This window comes from Maniola hyperantus, chromosome 12, assembly GCF_902806685.2.
Source record: "Maniola hyperantus chromosome 12, iAphHyp1.2, whole genome shotgun sequence".
NCBI classification, from domain to species: domain Eukaryota; kingdom Metazoa; phylum Arthropoda; class Insecta; order Lepidoptera; family Nymphalidae; genus Maniola; species Maniola hyperantus.
The window spans coordinates 12,085,292-12,105,136 of NC_048547.1; the positions used below are offsets into that span (position 1 = coordinate 12,085,292).

At 36.3% G+C, this 19,845-nt stretch overlaps 2 protein-coding genes across 2 annotated transcripts; one reads left to right on the forward strand and one right to left on the reverse strand.

Annotated features, from left to right (window-relative positions):
• Positions 1-1,905: 1,905 nt before the first annotated feature.
• qm (geranylgeranyl pyrophosphate synthase quemao) lies at positions 1,906-15,475 on the reverse strand. The gene is made up of 8 exons (XM_034973714.2): positions 15,316-15,475; positions 14,690-14,844; positions 13,152-13,296; positions 11,251-11,371; positions 9,456-9,595; positions 8,799-8,901; positions 8,070-8,197; positions 1,906-6,739 (listed from the first exon to the last, which is right to left on the reverse strand). The coding sequence occupies exons 1-8, from the start codon at positions 15,358-15,360 to the stop codon at positions 6,644-6,646; spliced, it is 933 nt and encodes a 310-aa protein (XP_034829605.1). The 5' UTR covers positions 15,361-15,475; the 3' UTR covers positions 1,906-6,643.
• A 658-nt stretch (positions 15,476-16,133) lies between these two features.
• Positions 16,134-18,601, forward strand: LOC117986805 (uncharacterized). The gene is made up of 3 exons (XM_034973708.2): positions 16,134-16,514; positions 16,981-17,182; positions 17,549-18,601. Exons 1-3 carry the CDS (start codon positions 16,265-16,267, stop codon positions 18,345-18,347), a joined length of 1,251 nt encoding a protein of 416 aa, XP_034829599.1. The 5' UTR covers positions 16,134-16,264; the 3' UTR covers positions 18,348-18,601.
• Positions 18,602-19,845: the final 1,244 nt, after the last annotated feature.

Genomic DNA, 19,845 nt, shown 5'->3' on the forward strand with positions numbered 1-19,845 from the left:
CAAAAACTTTTACGTCATCCGATGAGAAAACGCTGTTGCGCTTGCAGATAAAGTACTTAGGATATTATCTACAAACACTAACAACCGAAAACACGTCATACGAAAACCTGAGTAATGACTACAAAAACCTTCTTCTGATAAGTAACCAGGTTAACAAGGCGTAAAACCGAATTTTTAACCAATTTCCATCCCCAAGCATTTAAATTGTGAGCTTCCACAGATCTGGCTATAATATACACCCACGTCTACATGGTAGCCCCCCCCCTCCCATTGCCATCTGGACCTGTCGCATATTAGTATACTTACTTATAATTAAAGTTTATTCGAATAAGTAGGTACTTAATAAATCTTTCTTAATTATTATAATCACTGCCTGCGTTTTTGCCTAGTCTCCACGGTAAGCACTAATTTTCAGGGTTCCGTACCCCAAGGGTGCCAACGGGACCCTATTACTAAGCCTTCACTGTCCGTCTGTCAGTCCGTCCGTCCGTCCGTCTGTCTGTCTGTACCTATCTCGTGAATCTTGATAGTGCTTAGAGAGTTTACAAAATGTGTGGCTATTGTCAATGTCAATGTCTATTGCTGCTTAGCAACTTATTAACAAATGATAAAAGTTTCAAAATGGCCACCATGAATATTAAAAACCGGCCAAGTGCGAGTCAGGCTCGCGCAGTGAGGGTTCCGTACTACAGTCGTATTTTTTCGACGTATTGCACGACAATTCAAAAACTATGATGCATAAAAATAAATAAAAATCTGTTTTAGAATGCACAGGTGAAGACCTTTCATTATGATAGCCCACTTGATATAGTTACTTACTTCGAAAATTGAAAATACTAATTATTAGTTCATGACCACAATTTAATAATTGTGGCCTAAATTCACGGTTTTCAGATTTTTCCCCAAATGTCAGCTATAAGATCTACCTGCCAAACATGATTCTAGGTCAACGGGAAGTACCCTGTGGGTTTCTTGACAGACAGACAGACAGACAGACAACAAAGTGATCCTATAAGGGTTCTGTTTTTCCTTATGACGTACGGAACCCTAAAAAATTATAAAAAAAATATTGATAGATCAGTCAGTCAAGTCCTTTTCCTTTTATATATTTAGCTATATTATAACGATAAGTTTACTATTATGTAGATACAGTACGCGGCCAAAAGTGATGAACATCAATCTTTAGAAGGAGACAGCAGATTTGTAGAGCGCTGTCTCGGTCGTTGAGACCGACAAAACGTCATATGGGTATGAGTGACAGAGACAACGCTCTACAAAGATGAAATGTCATTCTAAAGGCCGATGTTCATCACTATAATAAAACATTTTAGAAAAAAAAAGCTTTATTTCAGTAAATCCAAACACACTTCTAAAGTATTTAACTAGTTACCTACCTATAGTCCACGACAGGTTTAGATGGCTATCGGGGTATGAGGCGGGGGGACGCCCGCACCGGGATAACGCGAGGGTCTGTGCGGGTGTGCGTGGCGTTCCCTCCCCGATTGTCATCTCGCCCTGTCGCGTAGTATAGGTACTTTATTACTACTTCTATGCATTCAAATTATTTTATATTATACTTACCTACTTCATTTCAAATCAAGCAAGTAGGTAGGATTTTCTGGGGACTGATGAACTGAACAGTGTCACAGCACAGTGCACAACAGTCAGGGAACTTCTTACTCGCTCTCTCTCACTCACTCAAGCCTAAAAATCTAAGCTATACTTGTGATTATTGCGTTGCTTGCTTTTCCAATCACACTGACCGTAATTATATAATATACTTACATATTTATTAATTTATAGATTATCTACTTAGTTAGCAAAATGGTATTGTCATCATGGAAGACTTATGTCTTAAGAAGTCTTTCGATAAAAAATGGGAAACAAAAAAGAAAACAGAACAAAATTATAATAAAAAATATATTTTTAAAAATGGTACAACAAAAGTGTGCGCAAAACAAATAGTCCAGTCTGAACACGAGGCGTATGACTGCATATTGTACAGTAACAGATCTCAGTAGGCTGGGGTTGACTTTGCTTACGCTAGAAGTTTTACTGAAACTGAGATAGATTTATGTCATAACGCTGTCTCGTTTGTATTAAGGGCGGTTACGCACTCATCCGATCCGAATCCGTAAAAATACGTTCCGAAGAAGTCATAGAACGATTTGTATGTTCGCTTACGAACTAGATTTGACTTCCGTATTATGACGTAGATATGCCAAAAAGTCCACTGAAATAGCTTGGATTTGGTAAGAAATATCCAAATTCGGTCCGAGTTTTTAATATCCGTATTTTCACGGATTCGGATCGGAAGAGTGCGTAATCGCTCTCAGTCTGAGAAAAGTTAAAGATCGCTGTTTAGGTATCTAGATCTCAGCCTCAATCTATGGACCTGCGCAAAACGCTATGTTACAACATCAGCTGTTTACATTTTTTCACAGCCAATCAAAGGGCAGAATTTCTTGACGATTGCGATAGCCATGAAATGGTTATTCTTACACAATAAGAATAACCATTTACAGGGGGGCAGATTGGACATGTTTTGCGCGCATTATAGTAAGTAAACCCTCAAAATTAAAAAAAATACATTTATAAAAAATGCAGATTAAGTTCTACACGAAATACATTTTTTTCTTTTACCTTTTTAAAAATAAAATGAGCAGAGAAAAATCTCAATCAATAGCAAAGATTAACATAATTAAGTTAAAATAAACTAGGTACATATAATAGTTTTAATCTTGCTCTGCGTTATCCATCTTCTCTTACTAATTACAATTAATATTATTTTAAGCATGCACTCTATGCTATAAATACGGCGGTTACGCACTCATCCGATCCGAGTCCGTGAAAATACGTTCCTTTTTATTTTGTATGGTAGCTTATGACAAATGTTGTAGATATTTTTTGTATCCGTATTTTCACGGATTCGGATCGGATGAGTGCGTGATCGCTATGCACGGAAACTTCCAGTGGCCGTAGCACCAAACTTGCGATTGTGATCATTACATTGAGATTGTCTCATTTCGGTAATCGCAATCGCTTTAGGCACATTGCGGAAGAGTGACAGAAGCAAAAATGTACAAAGTATATTAAACTTTATGCCCATTACATAAAGTAGGTATATATCACACACAGGTTTCATAACACACACACCTCTTTTATTTTGTTTCATTTAATTTGTAACATTTTATACTTTGCGGCAATGTCTCGAGCCTTATTGGTCGATTTTATGGCAAACTTTCTACAGCCGTGCCCTTTGGCCAATAGGAATTGCGTAATATTTTTATAATTTTAATGATAGTGTTTTCAAGGGTCAAGGCGTCGGGCGCGAACCCCAGAAGGTTCGAATCCTGCCGGTTCCGTAATTTTTGATATGTATTTAAAATTATTTAGGGATTGCGTAAACTGAAAGTTACGAACTATCACACTGAAAAATTCGGCGCTACGCCGCTAGCTGATAAATTGTAGTTATAATTATTGTCAGATAAAAACTAAGTACATATGGGCTTAATATTATAGTTTGTTTGATAATCGATAAGTGGAATACAAAGAAATAACTCATTAGTAATAATTTGCAAATACCAAACAAGCTTTTTTCCATAAATAGCCACCTTGACCTACCTCACGCTACGCATTTAACTATGCTTGGAGTTTTTCTACGTCATCGAATCAGAAATGAGGAGATGCGGCACAAGAGCGTGGTATGTGGAAGTCCCTACAAGAGACCTATGTCTAGAAGTGGATGTCTATCAGTTACGAAACATACAGTACAGTACATAACGAAATGACTCGAAGAAGTTTGCGAAACACTGCCAAACGTAGCTAAATCCTGCTATTGTATAACACAGTACGATTTCATTTGACGCAACAAGCGTCGAATGACGTCTGGTGGTGCGATTATGACTTTATGTTAAAAATGTAATATGTTAACATTCACAATTCACATATTTATTATACAAGCAAGACTAGTTCACCAAAAAACTAACGATAGTTTCAACATAACAAATAGTTGAACAAAACAAAAAAAAATTCACTCAAATCAGATGTTACATCGATAAAGTAAGGTGCAGTTTCAACAGTACGTAATTTCTGTCGTGCTAGAAACAATACGATCGCAAGGACGAGCGGACGAATCGTCTCCGTCTCTTTTACTTTCTAGTATTTAATTACTGAGTGAAAGAGATAGGACGTCATAGCAAGAACAGCGGTAATTTTTTTTAGAGTGGGTCTTGCTGGTATAGTGCGTGTGGCTAACCCTACTGTACACAATCTCTAAACTAAATGACAAGTCTAAATCTATTGCTATCCCTTTCATAGTGCTCCCTGCAGAAAAGGCTAGCACTAGATTTAGACCTGTCAATTTAGTTTAGTTTAGAAAATGTGTGTGTGTGAATTAACCACAATGAATGTTAAATAAAGTAAAAATGTAGTCGAAGACAGAAAAGGCAGTTACAACAAAAAATATACCAAACCACTTATTCCTATTATTTCTAATATAAATGTTAGTTTATAGGAACAACAAAAATACAAAATTGAGATTGCTAACAACAAAATTTCCGAGGCCTAAAATTAATATATAAACCAAATTTCACTTAATTAGAGTAAACTTTTTACAATATTCGTTTTTTTGTAGCAATAACTGACTAGTTCATTCTTCTTTAAAATTATTTTTTTATTAATCTACTAGCTTATGCCCACGACTTCGCCCGCGTGGACAACACAAATTTCAAACCCATATTTTACCCCCATAGGTTGTATTTTCAAAAATCCTTTCTTAGCGGGTGTCTACGTCATAATAGTTAACTGCATGCCAAATTTCAATCCGTCCAGTAGTTTGAGCTGTGCGTTGATAGATCAGTCAGTCAGACACCTTTTCCTTTTATATATTTCGATTAGTATGGGTTGGTATGCAGGGAACACGCTCACTAAACACATTGCGGGAGAATGACAGCTATAATGTCACGATCGCAATCACCTCTGATTGGTTGACGCTCGCTCACTATTGGCTACAATGCATTTTTGCAACAAGAATCGCACAAATTCAGCCAATCAGAACAATTGAGATTGTAATAATGATTGATGCAGGTTTTACAAAAATGACCTACAGTATTTTGATTAACGTAACTGCTCAATCAGTACCCTTATTATAAATGCGAAAGTGTGTTTGTTTGTTGGTTTATTGGTTTGTTGGTGTGGGTTTTTCCTTCAATCACGTCGCAACGGTGCAACGGATTGAAGTGATTTTTTGCATGGGTATAGATAAAGACCTGGAGAGTGACATAGGACACTTTTTATCCCGGAAAATCAAACAGTTCCCACGTGATTTTTAAAAGCCCAATTCCACGCGGACGAAGTCCCGGGCATCAGCTAGTACGTAAATATTTATAAGGCCGCATTGCATGCCTTTAATAAATACTACCTTCAATAAGTTCGTAAAATCAAATATACCCATTTATGTATGCCTATAAAGTCATTTTTGTGAGCATGCATCACCCTGGCTTTTCAACGCAGTTTTTAATTCAACAAATACACTTATTTACAACATAACATAAACTTTTACGAATCCATCATTCGAATTTGAACAGAATCCAAAACTAAGTCGAATTATTACTATTTTATAAGTACAAATCAAAATTTAAGTAAGTTTCATAACAATAAAATAAATTAATTATATTAGTTACTTACAGGTATTTTAACAACTTTTTCTTATTTTGTTAAACATAATAATTTTAATCAACCATACACACCTACTAAAAATTTAAAGAATTTCACCTTTCCTTTGGACCAATTACAGAAACCACAAAAATTCTAGCACCAATAAAAAAAAAACAAAAATGCGTCGATGTGTCATAAATCACAAACTATTATGCATAATAAAAATAAATAAAAATCTCTTTTAGAATGTAAAAGTAAAGCCTTTTCATATGATACTCCACTTGGTATAGTTATCTAACTTTGAAAATTGAAAATACTAAACATTTTTTCTGTGATGTCACCACAAATTCACGGATTTAGAATTTATTCCTTTACTTGTGCTCTGAGACCTACTTACCTAAAAAATTCATGATTCTAGGTCAAAGAGAAGTACCCTATAAGTTTTCTTGACAGACACGACGAACAGACGTACAGACAGACAACAAAGTGATCCTATAAGGGTTCCTTTTTTCCTTTTGAGGCACGGAAACCTAAAAATAGTGCGACTTTATGCTCCGTACTCATCTATATTTTCACTACATTTTCTATATTGAAAAAATATGGAAATCTAAAATACATTCACTAATATAATACCAGGCTATTACTGCAGTCTAGGGTACTTAAGGAATATTTCTTCCGAATTCAAATCCCTAGAAGCCTCGGTTTTAGCTGTGCGTTGTTCCTTTGTCCTTTTGAGATACGGAACCCTAAAAGTCTCCAAAAGCAGATTTTTTCGATCAAGCATTGAAGTGATCGCAAAAAAACAGTTTTCAAAAGGAGACTTTGTTACTTTTGATCCTGAGTTACTGAGTTTCCAAAAAACGTTCAATATTGCCGATGCAAAAAGTATCGTGTAAGTGGGCCTTTAACTAAAAATATACCGCATCGGTGTGGGACCGTAGCCCAAAACAATAGTAAGTAAAGTAAATTTTCTATGAATAGTCGTTTACTCTTCGTTGTTAAGTTTTTTGGAGTCCCGCCGCCAACTTAGAAGTTCATCGAGTAATTCTTCTAAGTGTGGATTGCCTCCTAAACGTTTTACCTGAAAAAATAAATTATTGTTATTGTTATTGGCTGAATTCGTTCATTTTCAATACACTTGCACGAAAAACACACTCACAGTAGAAATGCCAGTAAGATTATGCTATTTCAATGCATAATTATTTATGAACAACGCAAATCAACGTCTAGTATTAGGTTTTAAACAATCTTACGATATTAAGAAGAAAACAAGTAAAGAAATAAATGACTCCACGTTGTTAGTTTTGCAATTTTTATAATTAACTATAGTTTTTTTAAATTATGGGATGTATTTAAAACAAGTGAAAATAAATTCAAATTTTAGGTTTCAAGAAAACTGATTTTGAAATACTGAAATGTGAGAAAACTTGAGGGCGAAAACGGTGATTTAAACCAAATTTTCTACTTAAACCGACCAGTGTTTAAATTATAATATCGCGTTATTTCTATCGTGGCACCAGTGCTGCAGAAACGCCTCAAAGGATTAATGATGTGTATGGCGGCGGTGTCGCAAAAGAAAACGCAGTGCGGTTTTGGTTTCAACGTTTTCGTTCTGGAAATTTCGACCTGCAGAACAAGCCCCGTGGACGGCCGGAGACCAATGTAGATAATGAAGAATTGAAGGCTATTGTGGACACGGATCCATCGCAAACCACGTCCGAGCTAGCTGCAGGCTGCGGTGTTAGTGATAAAACTGTTTTTCTCAAACATGCATGGAAACACATATTGTCATTATTTTCGAAAAAAGAACACGCGAAGTATCCAATTTTCGGACAAAGAAAAGCGCCCATCACATTATCCAATTTGCAGAGCACTAGATGAGTTAGTGTGCTAAATTTGTATAGTGTAAAGGCAGTTAGACAGCTACCCAAAAAAGTGTGCTAAATTTGTATAGTGGAAAGGCAGTTAGGCAGTTAGACCCAATCTAGTGCGATCGCATGGACTCTGCCGCGCTAGCTCATTTCGTATACTAGCTAAAGCACTAAATTGCATAGTGTAAAGCGTTCTAGCGTGCTAAACACTAGCTATGCTATGTAAAACGCGCGTCGACTGCTGTGTTACATTACTCAACCGGCACAATAATGAAGGGATTTTAAATCGTTAAGTTTCGAAAGATATCTTTCACAACTAATGAAGTACAGATCTTATTGCTTGACGTTAAGATTTTAAACAAGAATAACAGATATTCGGGCGTACAAAACATGACACGTAGACAACAACCCATAGCGGACGGACGCGCGCTGACTGGCTGAGATGTTTTCGCACCATTCAAAAATAAGATTTCTGCGCAGGTACATCGGCAGGTACACTGTACTTAGAAGTATAAGGATGTTCTGAAATGATAAGATTACCTCCGCTCTAGCCTCGTCGTCTAATTGTTGCAAGCGTTCTCTCGTGTACTGGAAGCTACCAAACTTCTCCAGCAGGGAGATGCAGTACCTCTTCACTTCCACATCACGAGTCCGCTGTCTGAGAATGTCTGAATTTGGGGTTCAGGATCTATTTTTTGGAAACATTTTTATAATATCCCGGAACATATTTTAGAGATGTCTCTCAACACGTTCCAAGGTAAACGAGATCGAACAAACATTGTTAGGTACACACAACACCAGAGAAAAACATATTAATTATATTTTAATAGCCTCGATAGCTCAACGGTTATAGGAGCGGACTGAAAACCGAAAGATCGCCCGTACAAATCCCACCCGTTGCACTATTGTCGTACCTACTCCTAGCACAAGCTTTACGCTTAATTGGAGGGAAAGGGGGAATATTAGTCAGCAATTTGGCTAATATTCTTTTTAAAAACAAAATAAAAATAAGAGTAAAAAAAATTAAAAAAAGAGTAAAAAAATCATTAAAAAAAATTAAAGACAAAAAAATATGTATTGGAAAGATATAAAAAAATTAAAGAAAAAATAATGATAAGAAATATATAAAGAAGATATCTAATCAAAAAATTAAATAAATAATAACTATTAAATAAATTATTTTAAAAGATTAAAAAAAAATAGAAATTAGAAAAGAATATTTCATTCATAGCCCTGAATGTTAATGATGATTGAATACGAAAAGGATACGCAGTACTTGGTTGTCGCCCTTCTGGTTCTGTATGGCGTGTATGATGGGGAAGCTGAACTTGCCTTCCGTCAGGTCCTCGCAGAAACTCTTGTTTTCTGAATACTAGAATTTCAAAAGTAAGTACAGATAAGTTTTGTTTTTATCTCAACTTTGGACAGTACATCGAGTCCAAAGCAAAAACTGTTGGCAAGAAACTTGGCATCCTCAACAAAGTCAAACGGTACTTCACGCCGGAACAGCTTCTTACCCTGTACCAAGCATAAGTTCGATCGTGCTTGGAGTACTGCAGCCATTTATGGGATGGCTCTGCCAAGTATCAGCTTGATGCATTGGATTCGGTGGACCGTCGCGCTAGAAGACTCGTTGGTGACGAAGCTCTGGTCAATTCTAAACTTCAAAGTTTGGAACATCGGCGCAAAGTTGCCTGTCTATCGATATTTTACAGGATATATTCCGAAGAGTGTGCCGAAGAACTTTTCATCCTGGTTCCTCCTTCAGCTTTCTACTATCGTACCGCAAGGCATCGCCAAGGTCTGCACCCATACATAGTCGAAATTCCACGGATACGTATGAAGCGAAGACTGCCGGATCGACGCTACCCCCTCTGGAGGAGGGCTGGATACAAAGTACAAACACTACAAGGATTACTCTCTCACCTCTTGTAAACATAGATTGCAGTAGTCATCCCTAATCTGGAAGTAGAGGCCGAGGATAGAGGACAGTTTGCTGAAGTCCGACTTGTTGTCACTGAACAGCTGCATCAGGCGGATAGCCAGCATGAACAGACCTCCCGTTTCTGAAAATATTGAAATACTAGGTGATATCCGCGACTTCGTTCGCGTGGATTTAGGTTTTTTAAAATCCCGAGGGAACTCTTTGATTTTCTGGGATAAAAAGTAGCCTATGTCCTTCCCCGACATGTAAGCTAACTCTGTACCAAATTTCATCAAAATTGGATGAACTGTTGGGCCGTGAAAAGCTAGCAAACAGACAGACACACTTTCGCATTTATAATATTAATAGGGGCATATAATATTAGTAACACACTGGTTAGAACGATGCGTTTTATAAAAGCAATAAGCTGAATAGTTAGAGTCATCATCATGATCAACCCATCGCCGGCTCACTACAGAGCACGGGTCTCCTTTCAGAGTGAGAAGGGTTTTGGCCATAATCTACCACACTAGCCACGTGCGGATTGACAGTCTTCACAGAACATTATGGAGAACTCTCAGACGTGCAGGTTTCCTCACGATGTTTTGTTTTACCGCTAAAGCAAGTGATATTTAATTACTTAAAACGCACATAGTTCCAAAAAGTTAGAGGTACGTGCCCGGAATTGGGACCTCCGATTAGGAGGCGGAGGAATAAATAAAAAAGAAGGAGGCGGAGGTCCTAACAACTAAGCTATCACAGCTTAGTTATAGTAAATCTTGGTGATATGCAACACGCACCCTTGCATAAGAACGCACGTTTGCATGAGCTTCTAGTATAAGTATCTATTGTTTCTCTTCTTATCTCCCAATCTTTAAATTAATGGAAGACACTGGGGCCGATTCTCTTGTACACAATCTCTAATCTAAACTAAATTCACAGGTCTAAATCTAGTGCTATCCTTTTCTGCAAGCAACTTCATGAAAGGGATAGCAATAGATTTAGACGAGTCATTTTAGTTTAGTTTAGAGATTGTGTACAATGGATTAGCCACAATGACTCTCAAGATACGGGCCACCTAGTTTGGAAGGCAGTACTATAAATTTACAATAAACATAGCAAATAGCAATACAATAAAAATAGCAATAAATTACAGTCTTTAGACTGTAATTGCTTGACATAAAAATAAAATTTGTATTTTTATTAGCTAGTCGTTTAAGACATTACGTCTTTCCTCTCTGACCTTGTTCGCTACCCCTATTATAAATGTGAAAGTGTGTTTGTTTGTTGGTTTGTCCGTTCACATTGCAACAGAGCAACGGATCGACGTGATTTTTTGGATGGGTATAGTTAAAGACCTGGAGAGTGACATAGGCTATTTTTGTTCCCGGAAAAATAAAGAGTTCCCACGGGATTTTCAGAACCTAAATCCACGCGGACGAAGTCGCGGGCATCAGCTAGTTGGTAGGCAAATTTTTAGTCTTTATTTTATTTGTTTATTTAAAAGTAATCAACAGCGTAATTACATAATTATTATTTAAATCTAAATTTAGTTTTAACAGAAGGCCACAAGAGATTACTTAAAATTATAATGAAAACTATTTTAACAGAATAGATTTAGAATAAATGTATATACAATAATAAAGTTACAGCAGTGTGTTTGTATGCTTGCGCGTGTTGTATGTGTGTGTGTGTGTGTGTGATTGCATACATATTTAGATGTTAGCTATTTTTTTTGCGATGATGTTTTCTTATTTCTTAAATCTAAATTCGTCAACCATGGAAATGGAAACGTACTTTTCATGGTCATGTCGCTGTATTCCTTTTCGGTGGGGCACTGGAAATTGTCGCGCCAGTATATCTCGATGCCCTGCCCGCGGTGCAGCTCCAGCAACTGTTCCGTGTACACTGTTGTAGCCTGGAACAGAAGAAATCCATCTCTAAGCGCTAGTTCAGACATGGCGGGAATGAGTTATATGAGTATAAGTTAGTTAAGTACTTATTTATATGAGTTATAAGTAATCGTTCAGACATACCCGCGCGGTTACCGCATAAACTTTATGGTATGGTATTAAGTAATAATTATAAGCGCTAGTTCAGACATGCGGGAACCGCACGTTTACGAATCGCGCGGTTTGAACCCGCAGAGGCTTCCGAGATGGTTAAGCGGCTTGATGTCGAGCACGTAGTTTTGTTTTGCTTCTGTTGGTCAAACTGCTTGTTCAAACAAACGACACTTTTCTCATACAGGTTGTAACCAGAACGCTGGCAAAAACGAAGACAGGTGATAGTACTGATGATTACTGATATGATACCACAAAAAAAATGCGAAAAAATATAATTAAAAAATCCTATAATTTTGTAAAGGTTTACGATATATTGCAAATAAAACATCTGATTGACGCCAGACGGCAACGAACGTTACGTAAGTAGGTCACTCGGAGTTAATGCCACGTCATAGGCAGGGCATTGACACGAGTTTTGCACGCTATACATTGCGGGTTTGAAAAATACTAAATCACTTAAATTACAAAATGAGGCAAATGGTTATTAGTATTGGATTGTGTTTAGGTAGTATAACAATAACGCTAAGTTTTTGCTAGCGTATACACCCTGTATATCTCGAACACTGTCCGAACGTCGCGTCAAGCAAAAATATAAAACCGGCCAAGTGCGAGTTAGACTCGCACATCGAGGGTACCGTACTGCAGTCGTGTTTTTTCGTCATTTTGCACGATAAATCAAAAACTATTAGGCATAGAAATAAATACAAATCTGTTTTTGAATGTACAGGCAAAGCACTTTCATAATATGATACCCCACTATGCGAAACGACCTTCAAGCTTATCTGCTGATATATGTATTCCTATAGCATTATTATAAGCAAATCTAGCAATGTCATGCATAACCAAGAACAAAAACTTATTATTCGTATATTATAATCTTTAGGTATTAAACCATAACCACAAATGCAATCATTTGAAAATCGCAAGAAATCGGATTCATGGATTTATCATAATAAAAACATTATCCATAACAATATACATTAAACAAATATTTTTCGCACTGTTAACCAAATTTGAAAAATACCTACGATTTCTAGAGGACAAAGCAATTATAATTATTACGAGTACTATAACTAAAAGTTAGTTTACTTTTAAGGATTCGTACCTCGAAAGCAAAAGGGAACCCTTATAGGATCACTTCGTTGTGTGTCTCTCTGTCTGTCGTGTCTGTCAAGAAAAGGGAATCAAAACCTATAGGCAGTGGCGTGCACAGGGTTCAACTCTTTGTTCTTCCGCGATTGACGGACAAAGGCGTGAAAAATGGCATAATATTCTGGGTAGAAACTGTTTGTTTTACCGGGGTAACAAGTAATCTATGTCACTTTCTAGGTCTTTAACTATATTTATGCAAAAATCACGTCGATCCGTTGCGACGTGATTGAAGGACAAACCAACAAATACACACATTCGCATTAATAATAATAGGTATTAGTAAGTAAGTGTAGATGAAGACCACTAGCGCCATTTAATGGTACTAGCGATGAAATTGACTGTGCTACTGGTATGGTACAATTGATTGTAATAGCAATGCCATTTGTATATGGGATGTGCCACTGGAATGCCTCGCCGCAAGATCGAGTTGTCTTCCATGTTATCTACTCTGTGACCTAAAGAATTCGAGAAAGGAGTTACCATAGGATGGCCGAGTTGCAAGGTCCTGTCTAGCGCTATGATGACCACAAAGTTCGCCGCATTGATTGTACTAGCGATGCCATATATGGAGTGCGCCACTGGAATGCCTCGCCGCAGGATCGAGTTGTCTTCTATGTCGTCTACTCTGTGATAACAAATTTTATGGGTTTTCATTATCCATAATTCCATACTATTAATATCTTATATAATAAATGCGAAAGCTGTTTGTCTGCCTGCTAGCTTTTCACGACCCAACAGTTTAAAGGATTTGGATGAAATTTGTTAGCTTACATCCCAGGGACATAGGCTTTTTATCCTTGGAAATTAAAGAGTTCCCCACAGGATTTTCAAACACCTAAATCCATGCAAACGCAGTCACGGTCATCATCTAATGATAAAATAAGTGAAATGAGTTTCTTTTAAACTTTATACCTGTCCCAAGTTTGAATGCTACCATTTTAGACTGCATGAGGTTGCAGTCAAGGGTTGACTTGATAGCAAAAACATTGTTCAAGTACAAGTCGGGCTCACGAGCGGTTCCGTACCATTGTACAAGAAATAGCATCATTTTTAAAATTTCATGGCAGCCATGTAGTAATTTTTATTATTTTGTTATTATAGGCTATACACATTCAGTGAAAATTTCAACTCTACATGTTACGGCTCACAGGATACAGCCCGCTGACAGACAAACCGACGGGGGGACAGTGGAGGCTTAGTAATAAGGTCCCGTTGGCACCCTTTGGGTACGGAATCCTAAAAATCAGCTAATTCAGCAACAAGAATGATACCAAACTGCCTTAATAAAGTGGATTGATATTATGGGTTATCCAAGGCCGAGTTTATAATGCAGGGTACAGAACAATTGATTTAAATTGAAAGAATGTGTGATGAATCATGATTGTTACTGGAACTAATTAAAATAAATGATGTCAATTAATTCACAAGTCCTTGATGATCTTGCAGGCCCCATTATATTCTCATCACTACCCATAGTACCCATATTATAAACTAGCTGATGCCCGCGACTTCGGACGCGTGAAATTAGGTTTTTTTAAATCCTTTGATTTTCCGGGATAAAAAGTAGCCTATGTAACTCTCCAGGTATTTATCTATACCCATGAAAAAATCACGTCAATCCGTTGTACTGTTGCGACGTGATTGAAGGACAAACCAGCAAACAAACACACTTTCGCATTTATAATAAGGGTACTGAGGTACTGGTGTAAAAGTATGTTTGTTGATTTATATTGTTTTGTTCATTTGTCCTTTATGTGGTTTTTTGCTTGGATTTAGTTAGTTAAAGATCTGCAGAGTGATAAGCTACTTTTTACCCTGAAAAACCGGGAAAGAGGTTTACCTGTACTTTCCAAAACAGATTTTTTATTTAATTTTATGTGTAATAGTTTTTGATTTATCATGCAAAATGTCGAAAAAATACGACTGTAATACGGAACCCTCGGTGCGCGAGTCTGACTCGCACTTGGCCGGTTTTTTCCAACTCTTTCTATTACTAAAATAAATAAAATGGTACTTACAGTAAACTGGAATTGTGTAACATCTGCACAATCTCTCCAATGGCTCGGAGTTTGTCATCGCTAACTTTTAACCAGTAGTTAAAAGCTAAAGTAAGCTTTGCTCGGATTTGCTTGCCAGGCACTTGTTGGATATATGTGAACGGCATTAAAAGTTTCTGTAAAAAAATAAAATAAAAAAAAATTAATCTGCTGTTAAATAGGTAATATAGCGGAAATAGTAAGAGCCTTATGACAAGCCATTCTAAAAGTTAAAATATACTTAAATATAATAAATACAAATAAGATTATAAGAATTAAAACTGGTTATAATGTAGCAAATTATTATCTGGCACTGGAAAGTAAACAAATGATAAAATTTCTGAGGTAAAAAAGCATTTTTTTAAAACATTTATTTATTTTAATATATAAGTAGTAGGTACCTAGATATCTAAAAACTTTTCTACTTATACTTAGTATTTAATTTACTTTTTTGGAAAGTCATACAATACGTGTGGGCATGAATGCATACCCATACGTATTTATACTTTTAACACAGTAAAATTATTGAAGCAGACGTGACCAAAAAACTTTTTTTTTAAAAACTCAGTTCGCTATAGCAAAAATTTATTATAATTTATTAGGCTCACCTCGTCCTGGCTCGAATCGCCGCTTCTAGTTGTCATTTGAGACATTTTATTGATTGCTTTTCTTTTAATTTAATATTTAATTTAAATCAATTGAAATAGGTACCTAGCAAATTCACGGCAAAAAGAATAGGTACCTACCTACCTATAATCGATTTTTGTGATTTTTTACTTTTGACTTTGACAGTTGACTGCGGTATTTATTTTTTTTAAATATTTACGGCCCTGGCTGGATGCACTACAATTATTTAATGAAACGTAAAAACCATGAAAAAAAAATATGAATTTTGAATACTTGAAGAGACCACACACATTAATTAATAATTAAAAATAATTTCACGTTCATACATTATTAAAATTAAAATATGCAGAACCAGCTCAACCAGCAGCCAGCTAACTAACTAACTAGTTACTTGTGGGAGGTACCTAAAATATACGTCCTAATCTATGGAAGGTACCGTTTTACTTTTTGCGTGCCACAAGCGCTTGTAAGTGTCGGCAACCATGCAATGCATGCATGCAATTTGCAAAAAACATCCGTCGTGCAAGGCTTGCGATTGCTGTTGTTTTGCTGTTTGTTGCAAGCATGTGGTGTCAACACTACAGTCATTTAAACTTGTTAGGTATTACAAAGTACTCTGTGCTTGTTATTCATCTATGGACAGGGATTTCCGTTAGGCTAGGTCCACATCAGGATTGGGACTCAAATAATTATCGGTTATCACATGTCCGGAACAAATTGACACCGGTTTTTGTGTATTACCGGTAATTTTATTATATTGACTCCTTGACCCTTTTCATTTTCAACCGACTTCCTCACGCTTCCTCTTTTTCAAATGTTAATGTCATTTGTCAAATGAATCGTGATTTGTTGTTGTTTAGGATATTGTTTAAAAATTAGTGGATCTAAAATATGGGAGCTAAAGAAATCAATAGTAGTTAAAAACGTATTATGTCGGCTCGAAATTACATCTCGTCAGCTCGTGAGAGAAATATTAGTAAACTTATTGATTATTTGCCGCAAATAAATCAGCAGAAGATTGGATATCGTTCTGGACAAGAGCTACCGGCATTGTCGGCTAATGGTGGTAGTTTAATGAACAGAAATCTTTTATTTTCCTACAAGATACCATCGTACACGGCGGATAGCTTAGAGAGGGCAAGCACGCCTTTTTCGGACTTCTTCTCTGAAAGTGAAACAGGTAATATTCTTTTCTTATATTAATGATACCTTTTTTTGAATGTTTCATCATTCTAATAAACCTTTTTTCAAAAGATTCATTCAAAAGACCACGGGTGTATTAAAATATCCTGTGTATGTAGTGTACCTATGTTATTCAGCTTCGTGCCAAAGTCCTAACGATGCATATGTTAGATCCTTGTAGATGTATTTAAATATTGATGATGGTAAGTAGTCTTGCAAATATGGTGGTAAGAAAGGTGAAAGGGGTATTCAATTTTTTAAACCATTTGTCAGGTTCAGTTTTATAAAATAATAAAACTATCTAGCTGATCCACCAAAATTCGTTAAGGTGAAAATTTGATATATTACATAATAACAAGCCTATGTTACTGCTGGATAAAGTAGCTTTCTACTGGTGAAACAATTTATAAAATGGGTTCAACAAATTTCTCTTCTTTATAATATTTAAAACTCATGAATTTTAGGTACCCCAGACTTTAATAGTGAAGAAAGTGACAGCAGTTCTGGGTCGGCATTTAGACGGAACACGGCAGAGGCCACCAGGAGCTTGACAGAGGAGTGGAGGAGGATTGAGAGAACCTTGTATGATGAAGAGGGGGAGAAGTGTACCCGGCCACAGATACTCGAGGAGTGCAGACAATGGAAAGAATTACATCCACAGCTTAGGTAAGTGTATTGCTCATTGTGGCAAAGAATGAAAAAAGTGCCCTTTGTATCATTTAATCAGTACCCTTAATATAAATGCGAAAGTGTGTTTGTTTGTTGGTTTGTCCTTCAATCACGTCACATCAGTGCAACAGATTGACGTGATTTTTTGCATGGGTATAGATAAAGACCTGGAGAGTGACATAGGCTTCTTTTTATCCCACAAAATCAAAGAGTTCCCACAGGTTTTTTAAAAACCTAATTTCACGCGGACGAAATCGTGGGCATCAGATAGTTTAGAATGATATCTTGGGGGATATCATAAAATTAAAATAAACACTTTTCTCAAATTAATTTATATCTTAGAATTTTATTAACATGTTCCAGGGTCATTGGCAAAGCTGTACTCCTACCAGAGAAGAGACTTTGCTACCGTCAGATGGATCACGAGGAGGTTATAGCAATGCACTACAGCAATTATGAACAATTCAGTGAAAGTGAAGACAGACTGTCTCAAAGCAGTACAGATGTCACACCACAAAACTCTCCAAGAATACCTGTGACAGATGAAATTCACGAACCAAAGTTGACTAGGATCTCTGTTACAAATGAAATTCATGAACCAAAGTTGACTAGGATCTCTGTCACAGATGAAATTCACGAACCAAAGTTATCACGAGAAAAAGTTTCATTCAAACTTCACGAAAAAATTGAATTACCCGATACCTTTTGTTCTTTACTACATATAACTCCAATACAAATCCGAAGCCCTATATATAGGAAAAAAACAAATCAAGCCATTCTGAGATCAGATTTAGCATCATCCAAATGGATGCGGAATAGACCAGAGTCTTCTATCTATGAACGAAATAGTGCTAAATCCTTTGTTTCGTTGGATACCAGAAATTATTTGAGGCCAGAAAGTAAAATTGATAGTAAAATAGTTAATGCAAGAGTTTTAACGGCGAGGCATAGAGAGTTAGCGAGATTAGAACCTTTGTATACTCCGGAGTCACAAAATGACGGTAGTAAGTTAGGTAATGGATTGCAGCATTTTCAAATAAGAAAAGTATCTCTGCCTCCCTTACTCTTGGAAGAAGAAAAGAGAAAGGTTGGTTCAGCCAGAAAGCTTAGTAAATCAAGGAAGGGGACCTCGAAAATCTATTCAGAGAGAGTGAAACATTGACAGACTTAGTTCTGTAGTAATTTTTTTTTTGTTTTTATTTTCAAATGATTGTTAGAAGTTTTTAAAGGCGAGCTATTTTTGTTGGTAAGTTCTTTATTGTTGTAAATATTGAAAAGGAATTAATTGAAATTGTGCATATTTAACTGACCTCAGAAAATTACATTAATTTTTGAGATAAGTACTTTTTTAACAAAAACTGTCTCAATAATTATACATAATTATTTCCAGTGTTAATTTCATCAAAATCAGATTAGTAGTTGGTGACACAAGGTACCCAAAATTTCAAAACATTCCCGTTGAGTAACACTGTTACACAACGGGAATGTTTTGAACTTGTTGGCACCTTGTGTCACACCTACATAAATACATATTATTGCGCGTGTATCAAGTATTAACTGATTGTGCACTTTTCCGGGATGTTATTTATTTATAAATCCAAGATGGCGGACATGATTTTTTTTTCAAAAAATTGACATGGGTGTCGTTTTCAGGGTTTTCGAGGGTGCTGAATTTGATGATGACATTTATTCTGAAATCCAAGATGGCGGACATGATTTTTTTTTTCAAAAAGTTGACATGGGTGTCATTTTCAGGGTTTTCGAGGGTGCTGAATTTGATGATGACATTTATTCTGAAATCCAAGATGGCGGACATGAATTTTTTTTCAAAAAATTGACATGGGTGTCGTTTTCAGGGTTTTCGAGGGTGCTGAATTTGATGATGACATTTATTCTGAAATCCAAGATGGCGGACATGATTTATTTTTTTCAAAAAATTGACATGGGTGTCGTTTTCAGGGTTTTCGAGGGTGCTGAATTTGATGATGACATTTATTCTGAAATCCAAGATGGCGGACATGATTTTAATTTTCAAAAAATTGACATGGGTGTCGTTTTCAGGGTTTTCGAGGGTGCTGAATTTGATGATGACATTTATACTGAAATCCAAGATGGCGGACATGAATTTTTTTTCAAAAAATTTACATGGGTGTCGTTTTCAGGGTTTTCGAGGGTGCTGAATTTGATGATGACATTTATTCTGAAATCCAAGATGGCGGACATGATTTTTTTTTTCAAAAAATTGACATGGGTGTCGTTTTCAGGGTTTTCGAGGGTGCTGAATTTGATGATGACATTTATTCTGAAATCCAAGATGGCGGACATGATTTTTTTTTTCAAAAAATTTACATGGGTGTCGTTTTCAGGGTTTTCGAGGGTGCTGAATTTGATGATGACATTTATTCTGAAATCCAAGATGGCGGACATGATTTTTTTTTTCAAAAAATTGACATGGGTGTCGTTTTCAGGGTTTTCGAGGGTGCTGAATTTGATGATGACATTTATACTGAAATCCAAGATGGCGGACATGAATTTTTTTTCAAAAAATTTACATGGGTGTCGTTTTCAGGGTTTTCGAGGGTGCTGAATTTGATGATGACATTTATTCTGAAATCCAAGATGGCGGACATGATTTTTTTTTTCAAAAAATTGACATGGGT

Excerpts from the sequence above, each read along its gene's own strand:
- qm (XM_034973714.2), bottom strand. The coding sequence starts at position 15,360 with ATGTCTCAAATGACAACTAGAAGCGGCGATTCGAGCCAGGACGAG. Across the intron at positions 14,845-15,315 it reads GCGATTCGAGCCAGGACGAG|AAACTTTTAATGCCGTTCAC; the intron begins GTGAGCCTAATA and ends ATTTTTTTACAG. Across the intron at positions 9,596-11,250 it reads CAGCGACATGACCATGAAAA|AAACGGGAGGTCTGTTCATG; the intron begins GTACGTTTCCAT and ends CAATATTTTCAG.
- LOC117986805 (XM_034973708.2), top strand. The coding sequence starts at position 16,265 with ATGTCGGCTCGAAATTACATCTCGTCAGCTCGTGAGAGAAATATTAGT. Across the intron at positions 16,515-16,980 it reads CTTCTCTGAAAGTGAAACAG|GTACCCCAGACTTTAATAGT; the intron begins GTAATATTCTTT and ends CATGAATTTTAG. Across the intron at positions 17,183-17,548 it reads GAATTACATCCACAGCTTAG|GGTCATTGGCAAAGCTGTAC; the intron begins GTAAGTGTATTG and ends AACATGTTCCAG.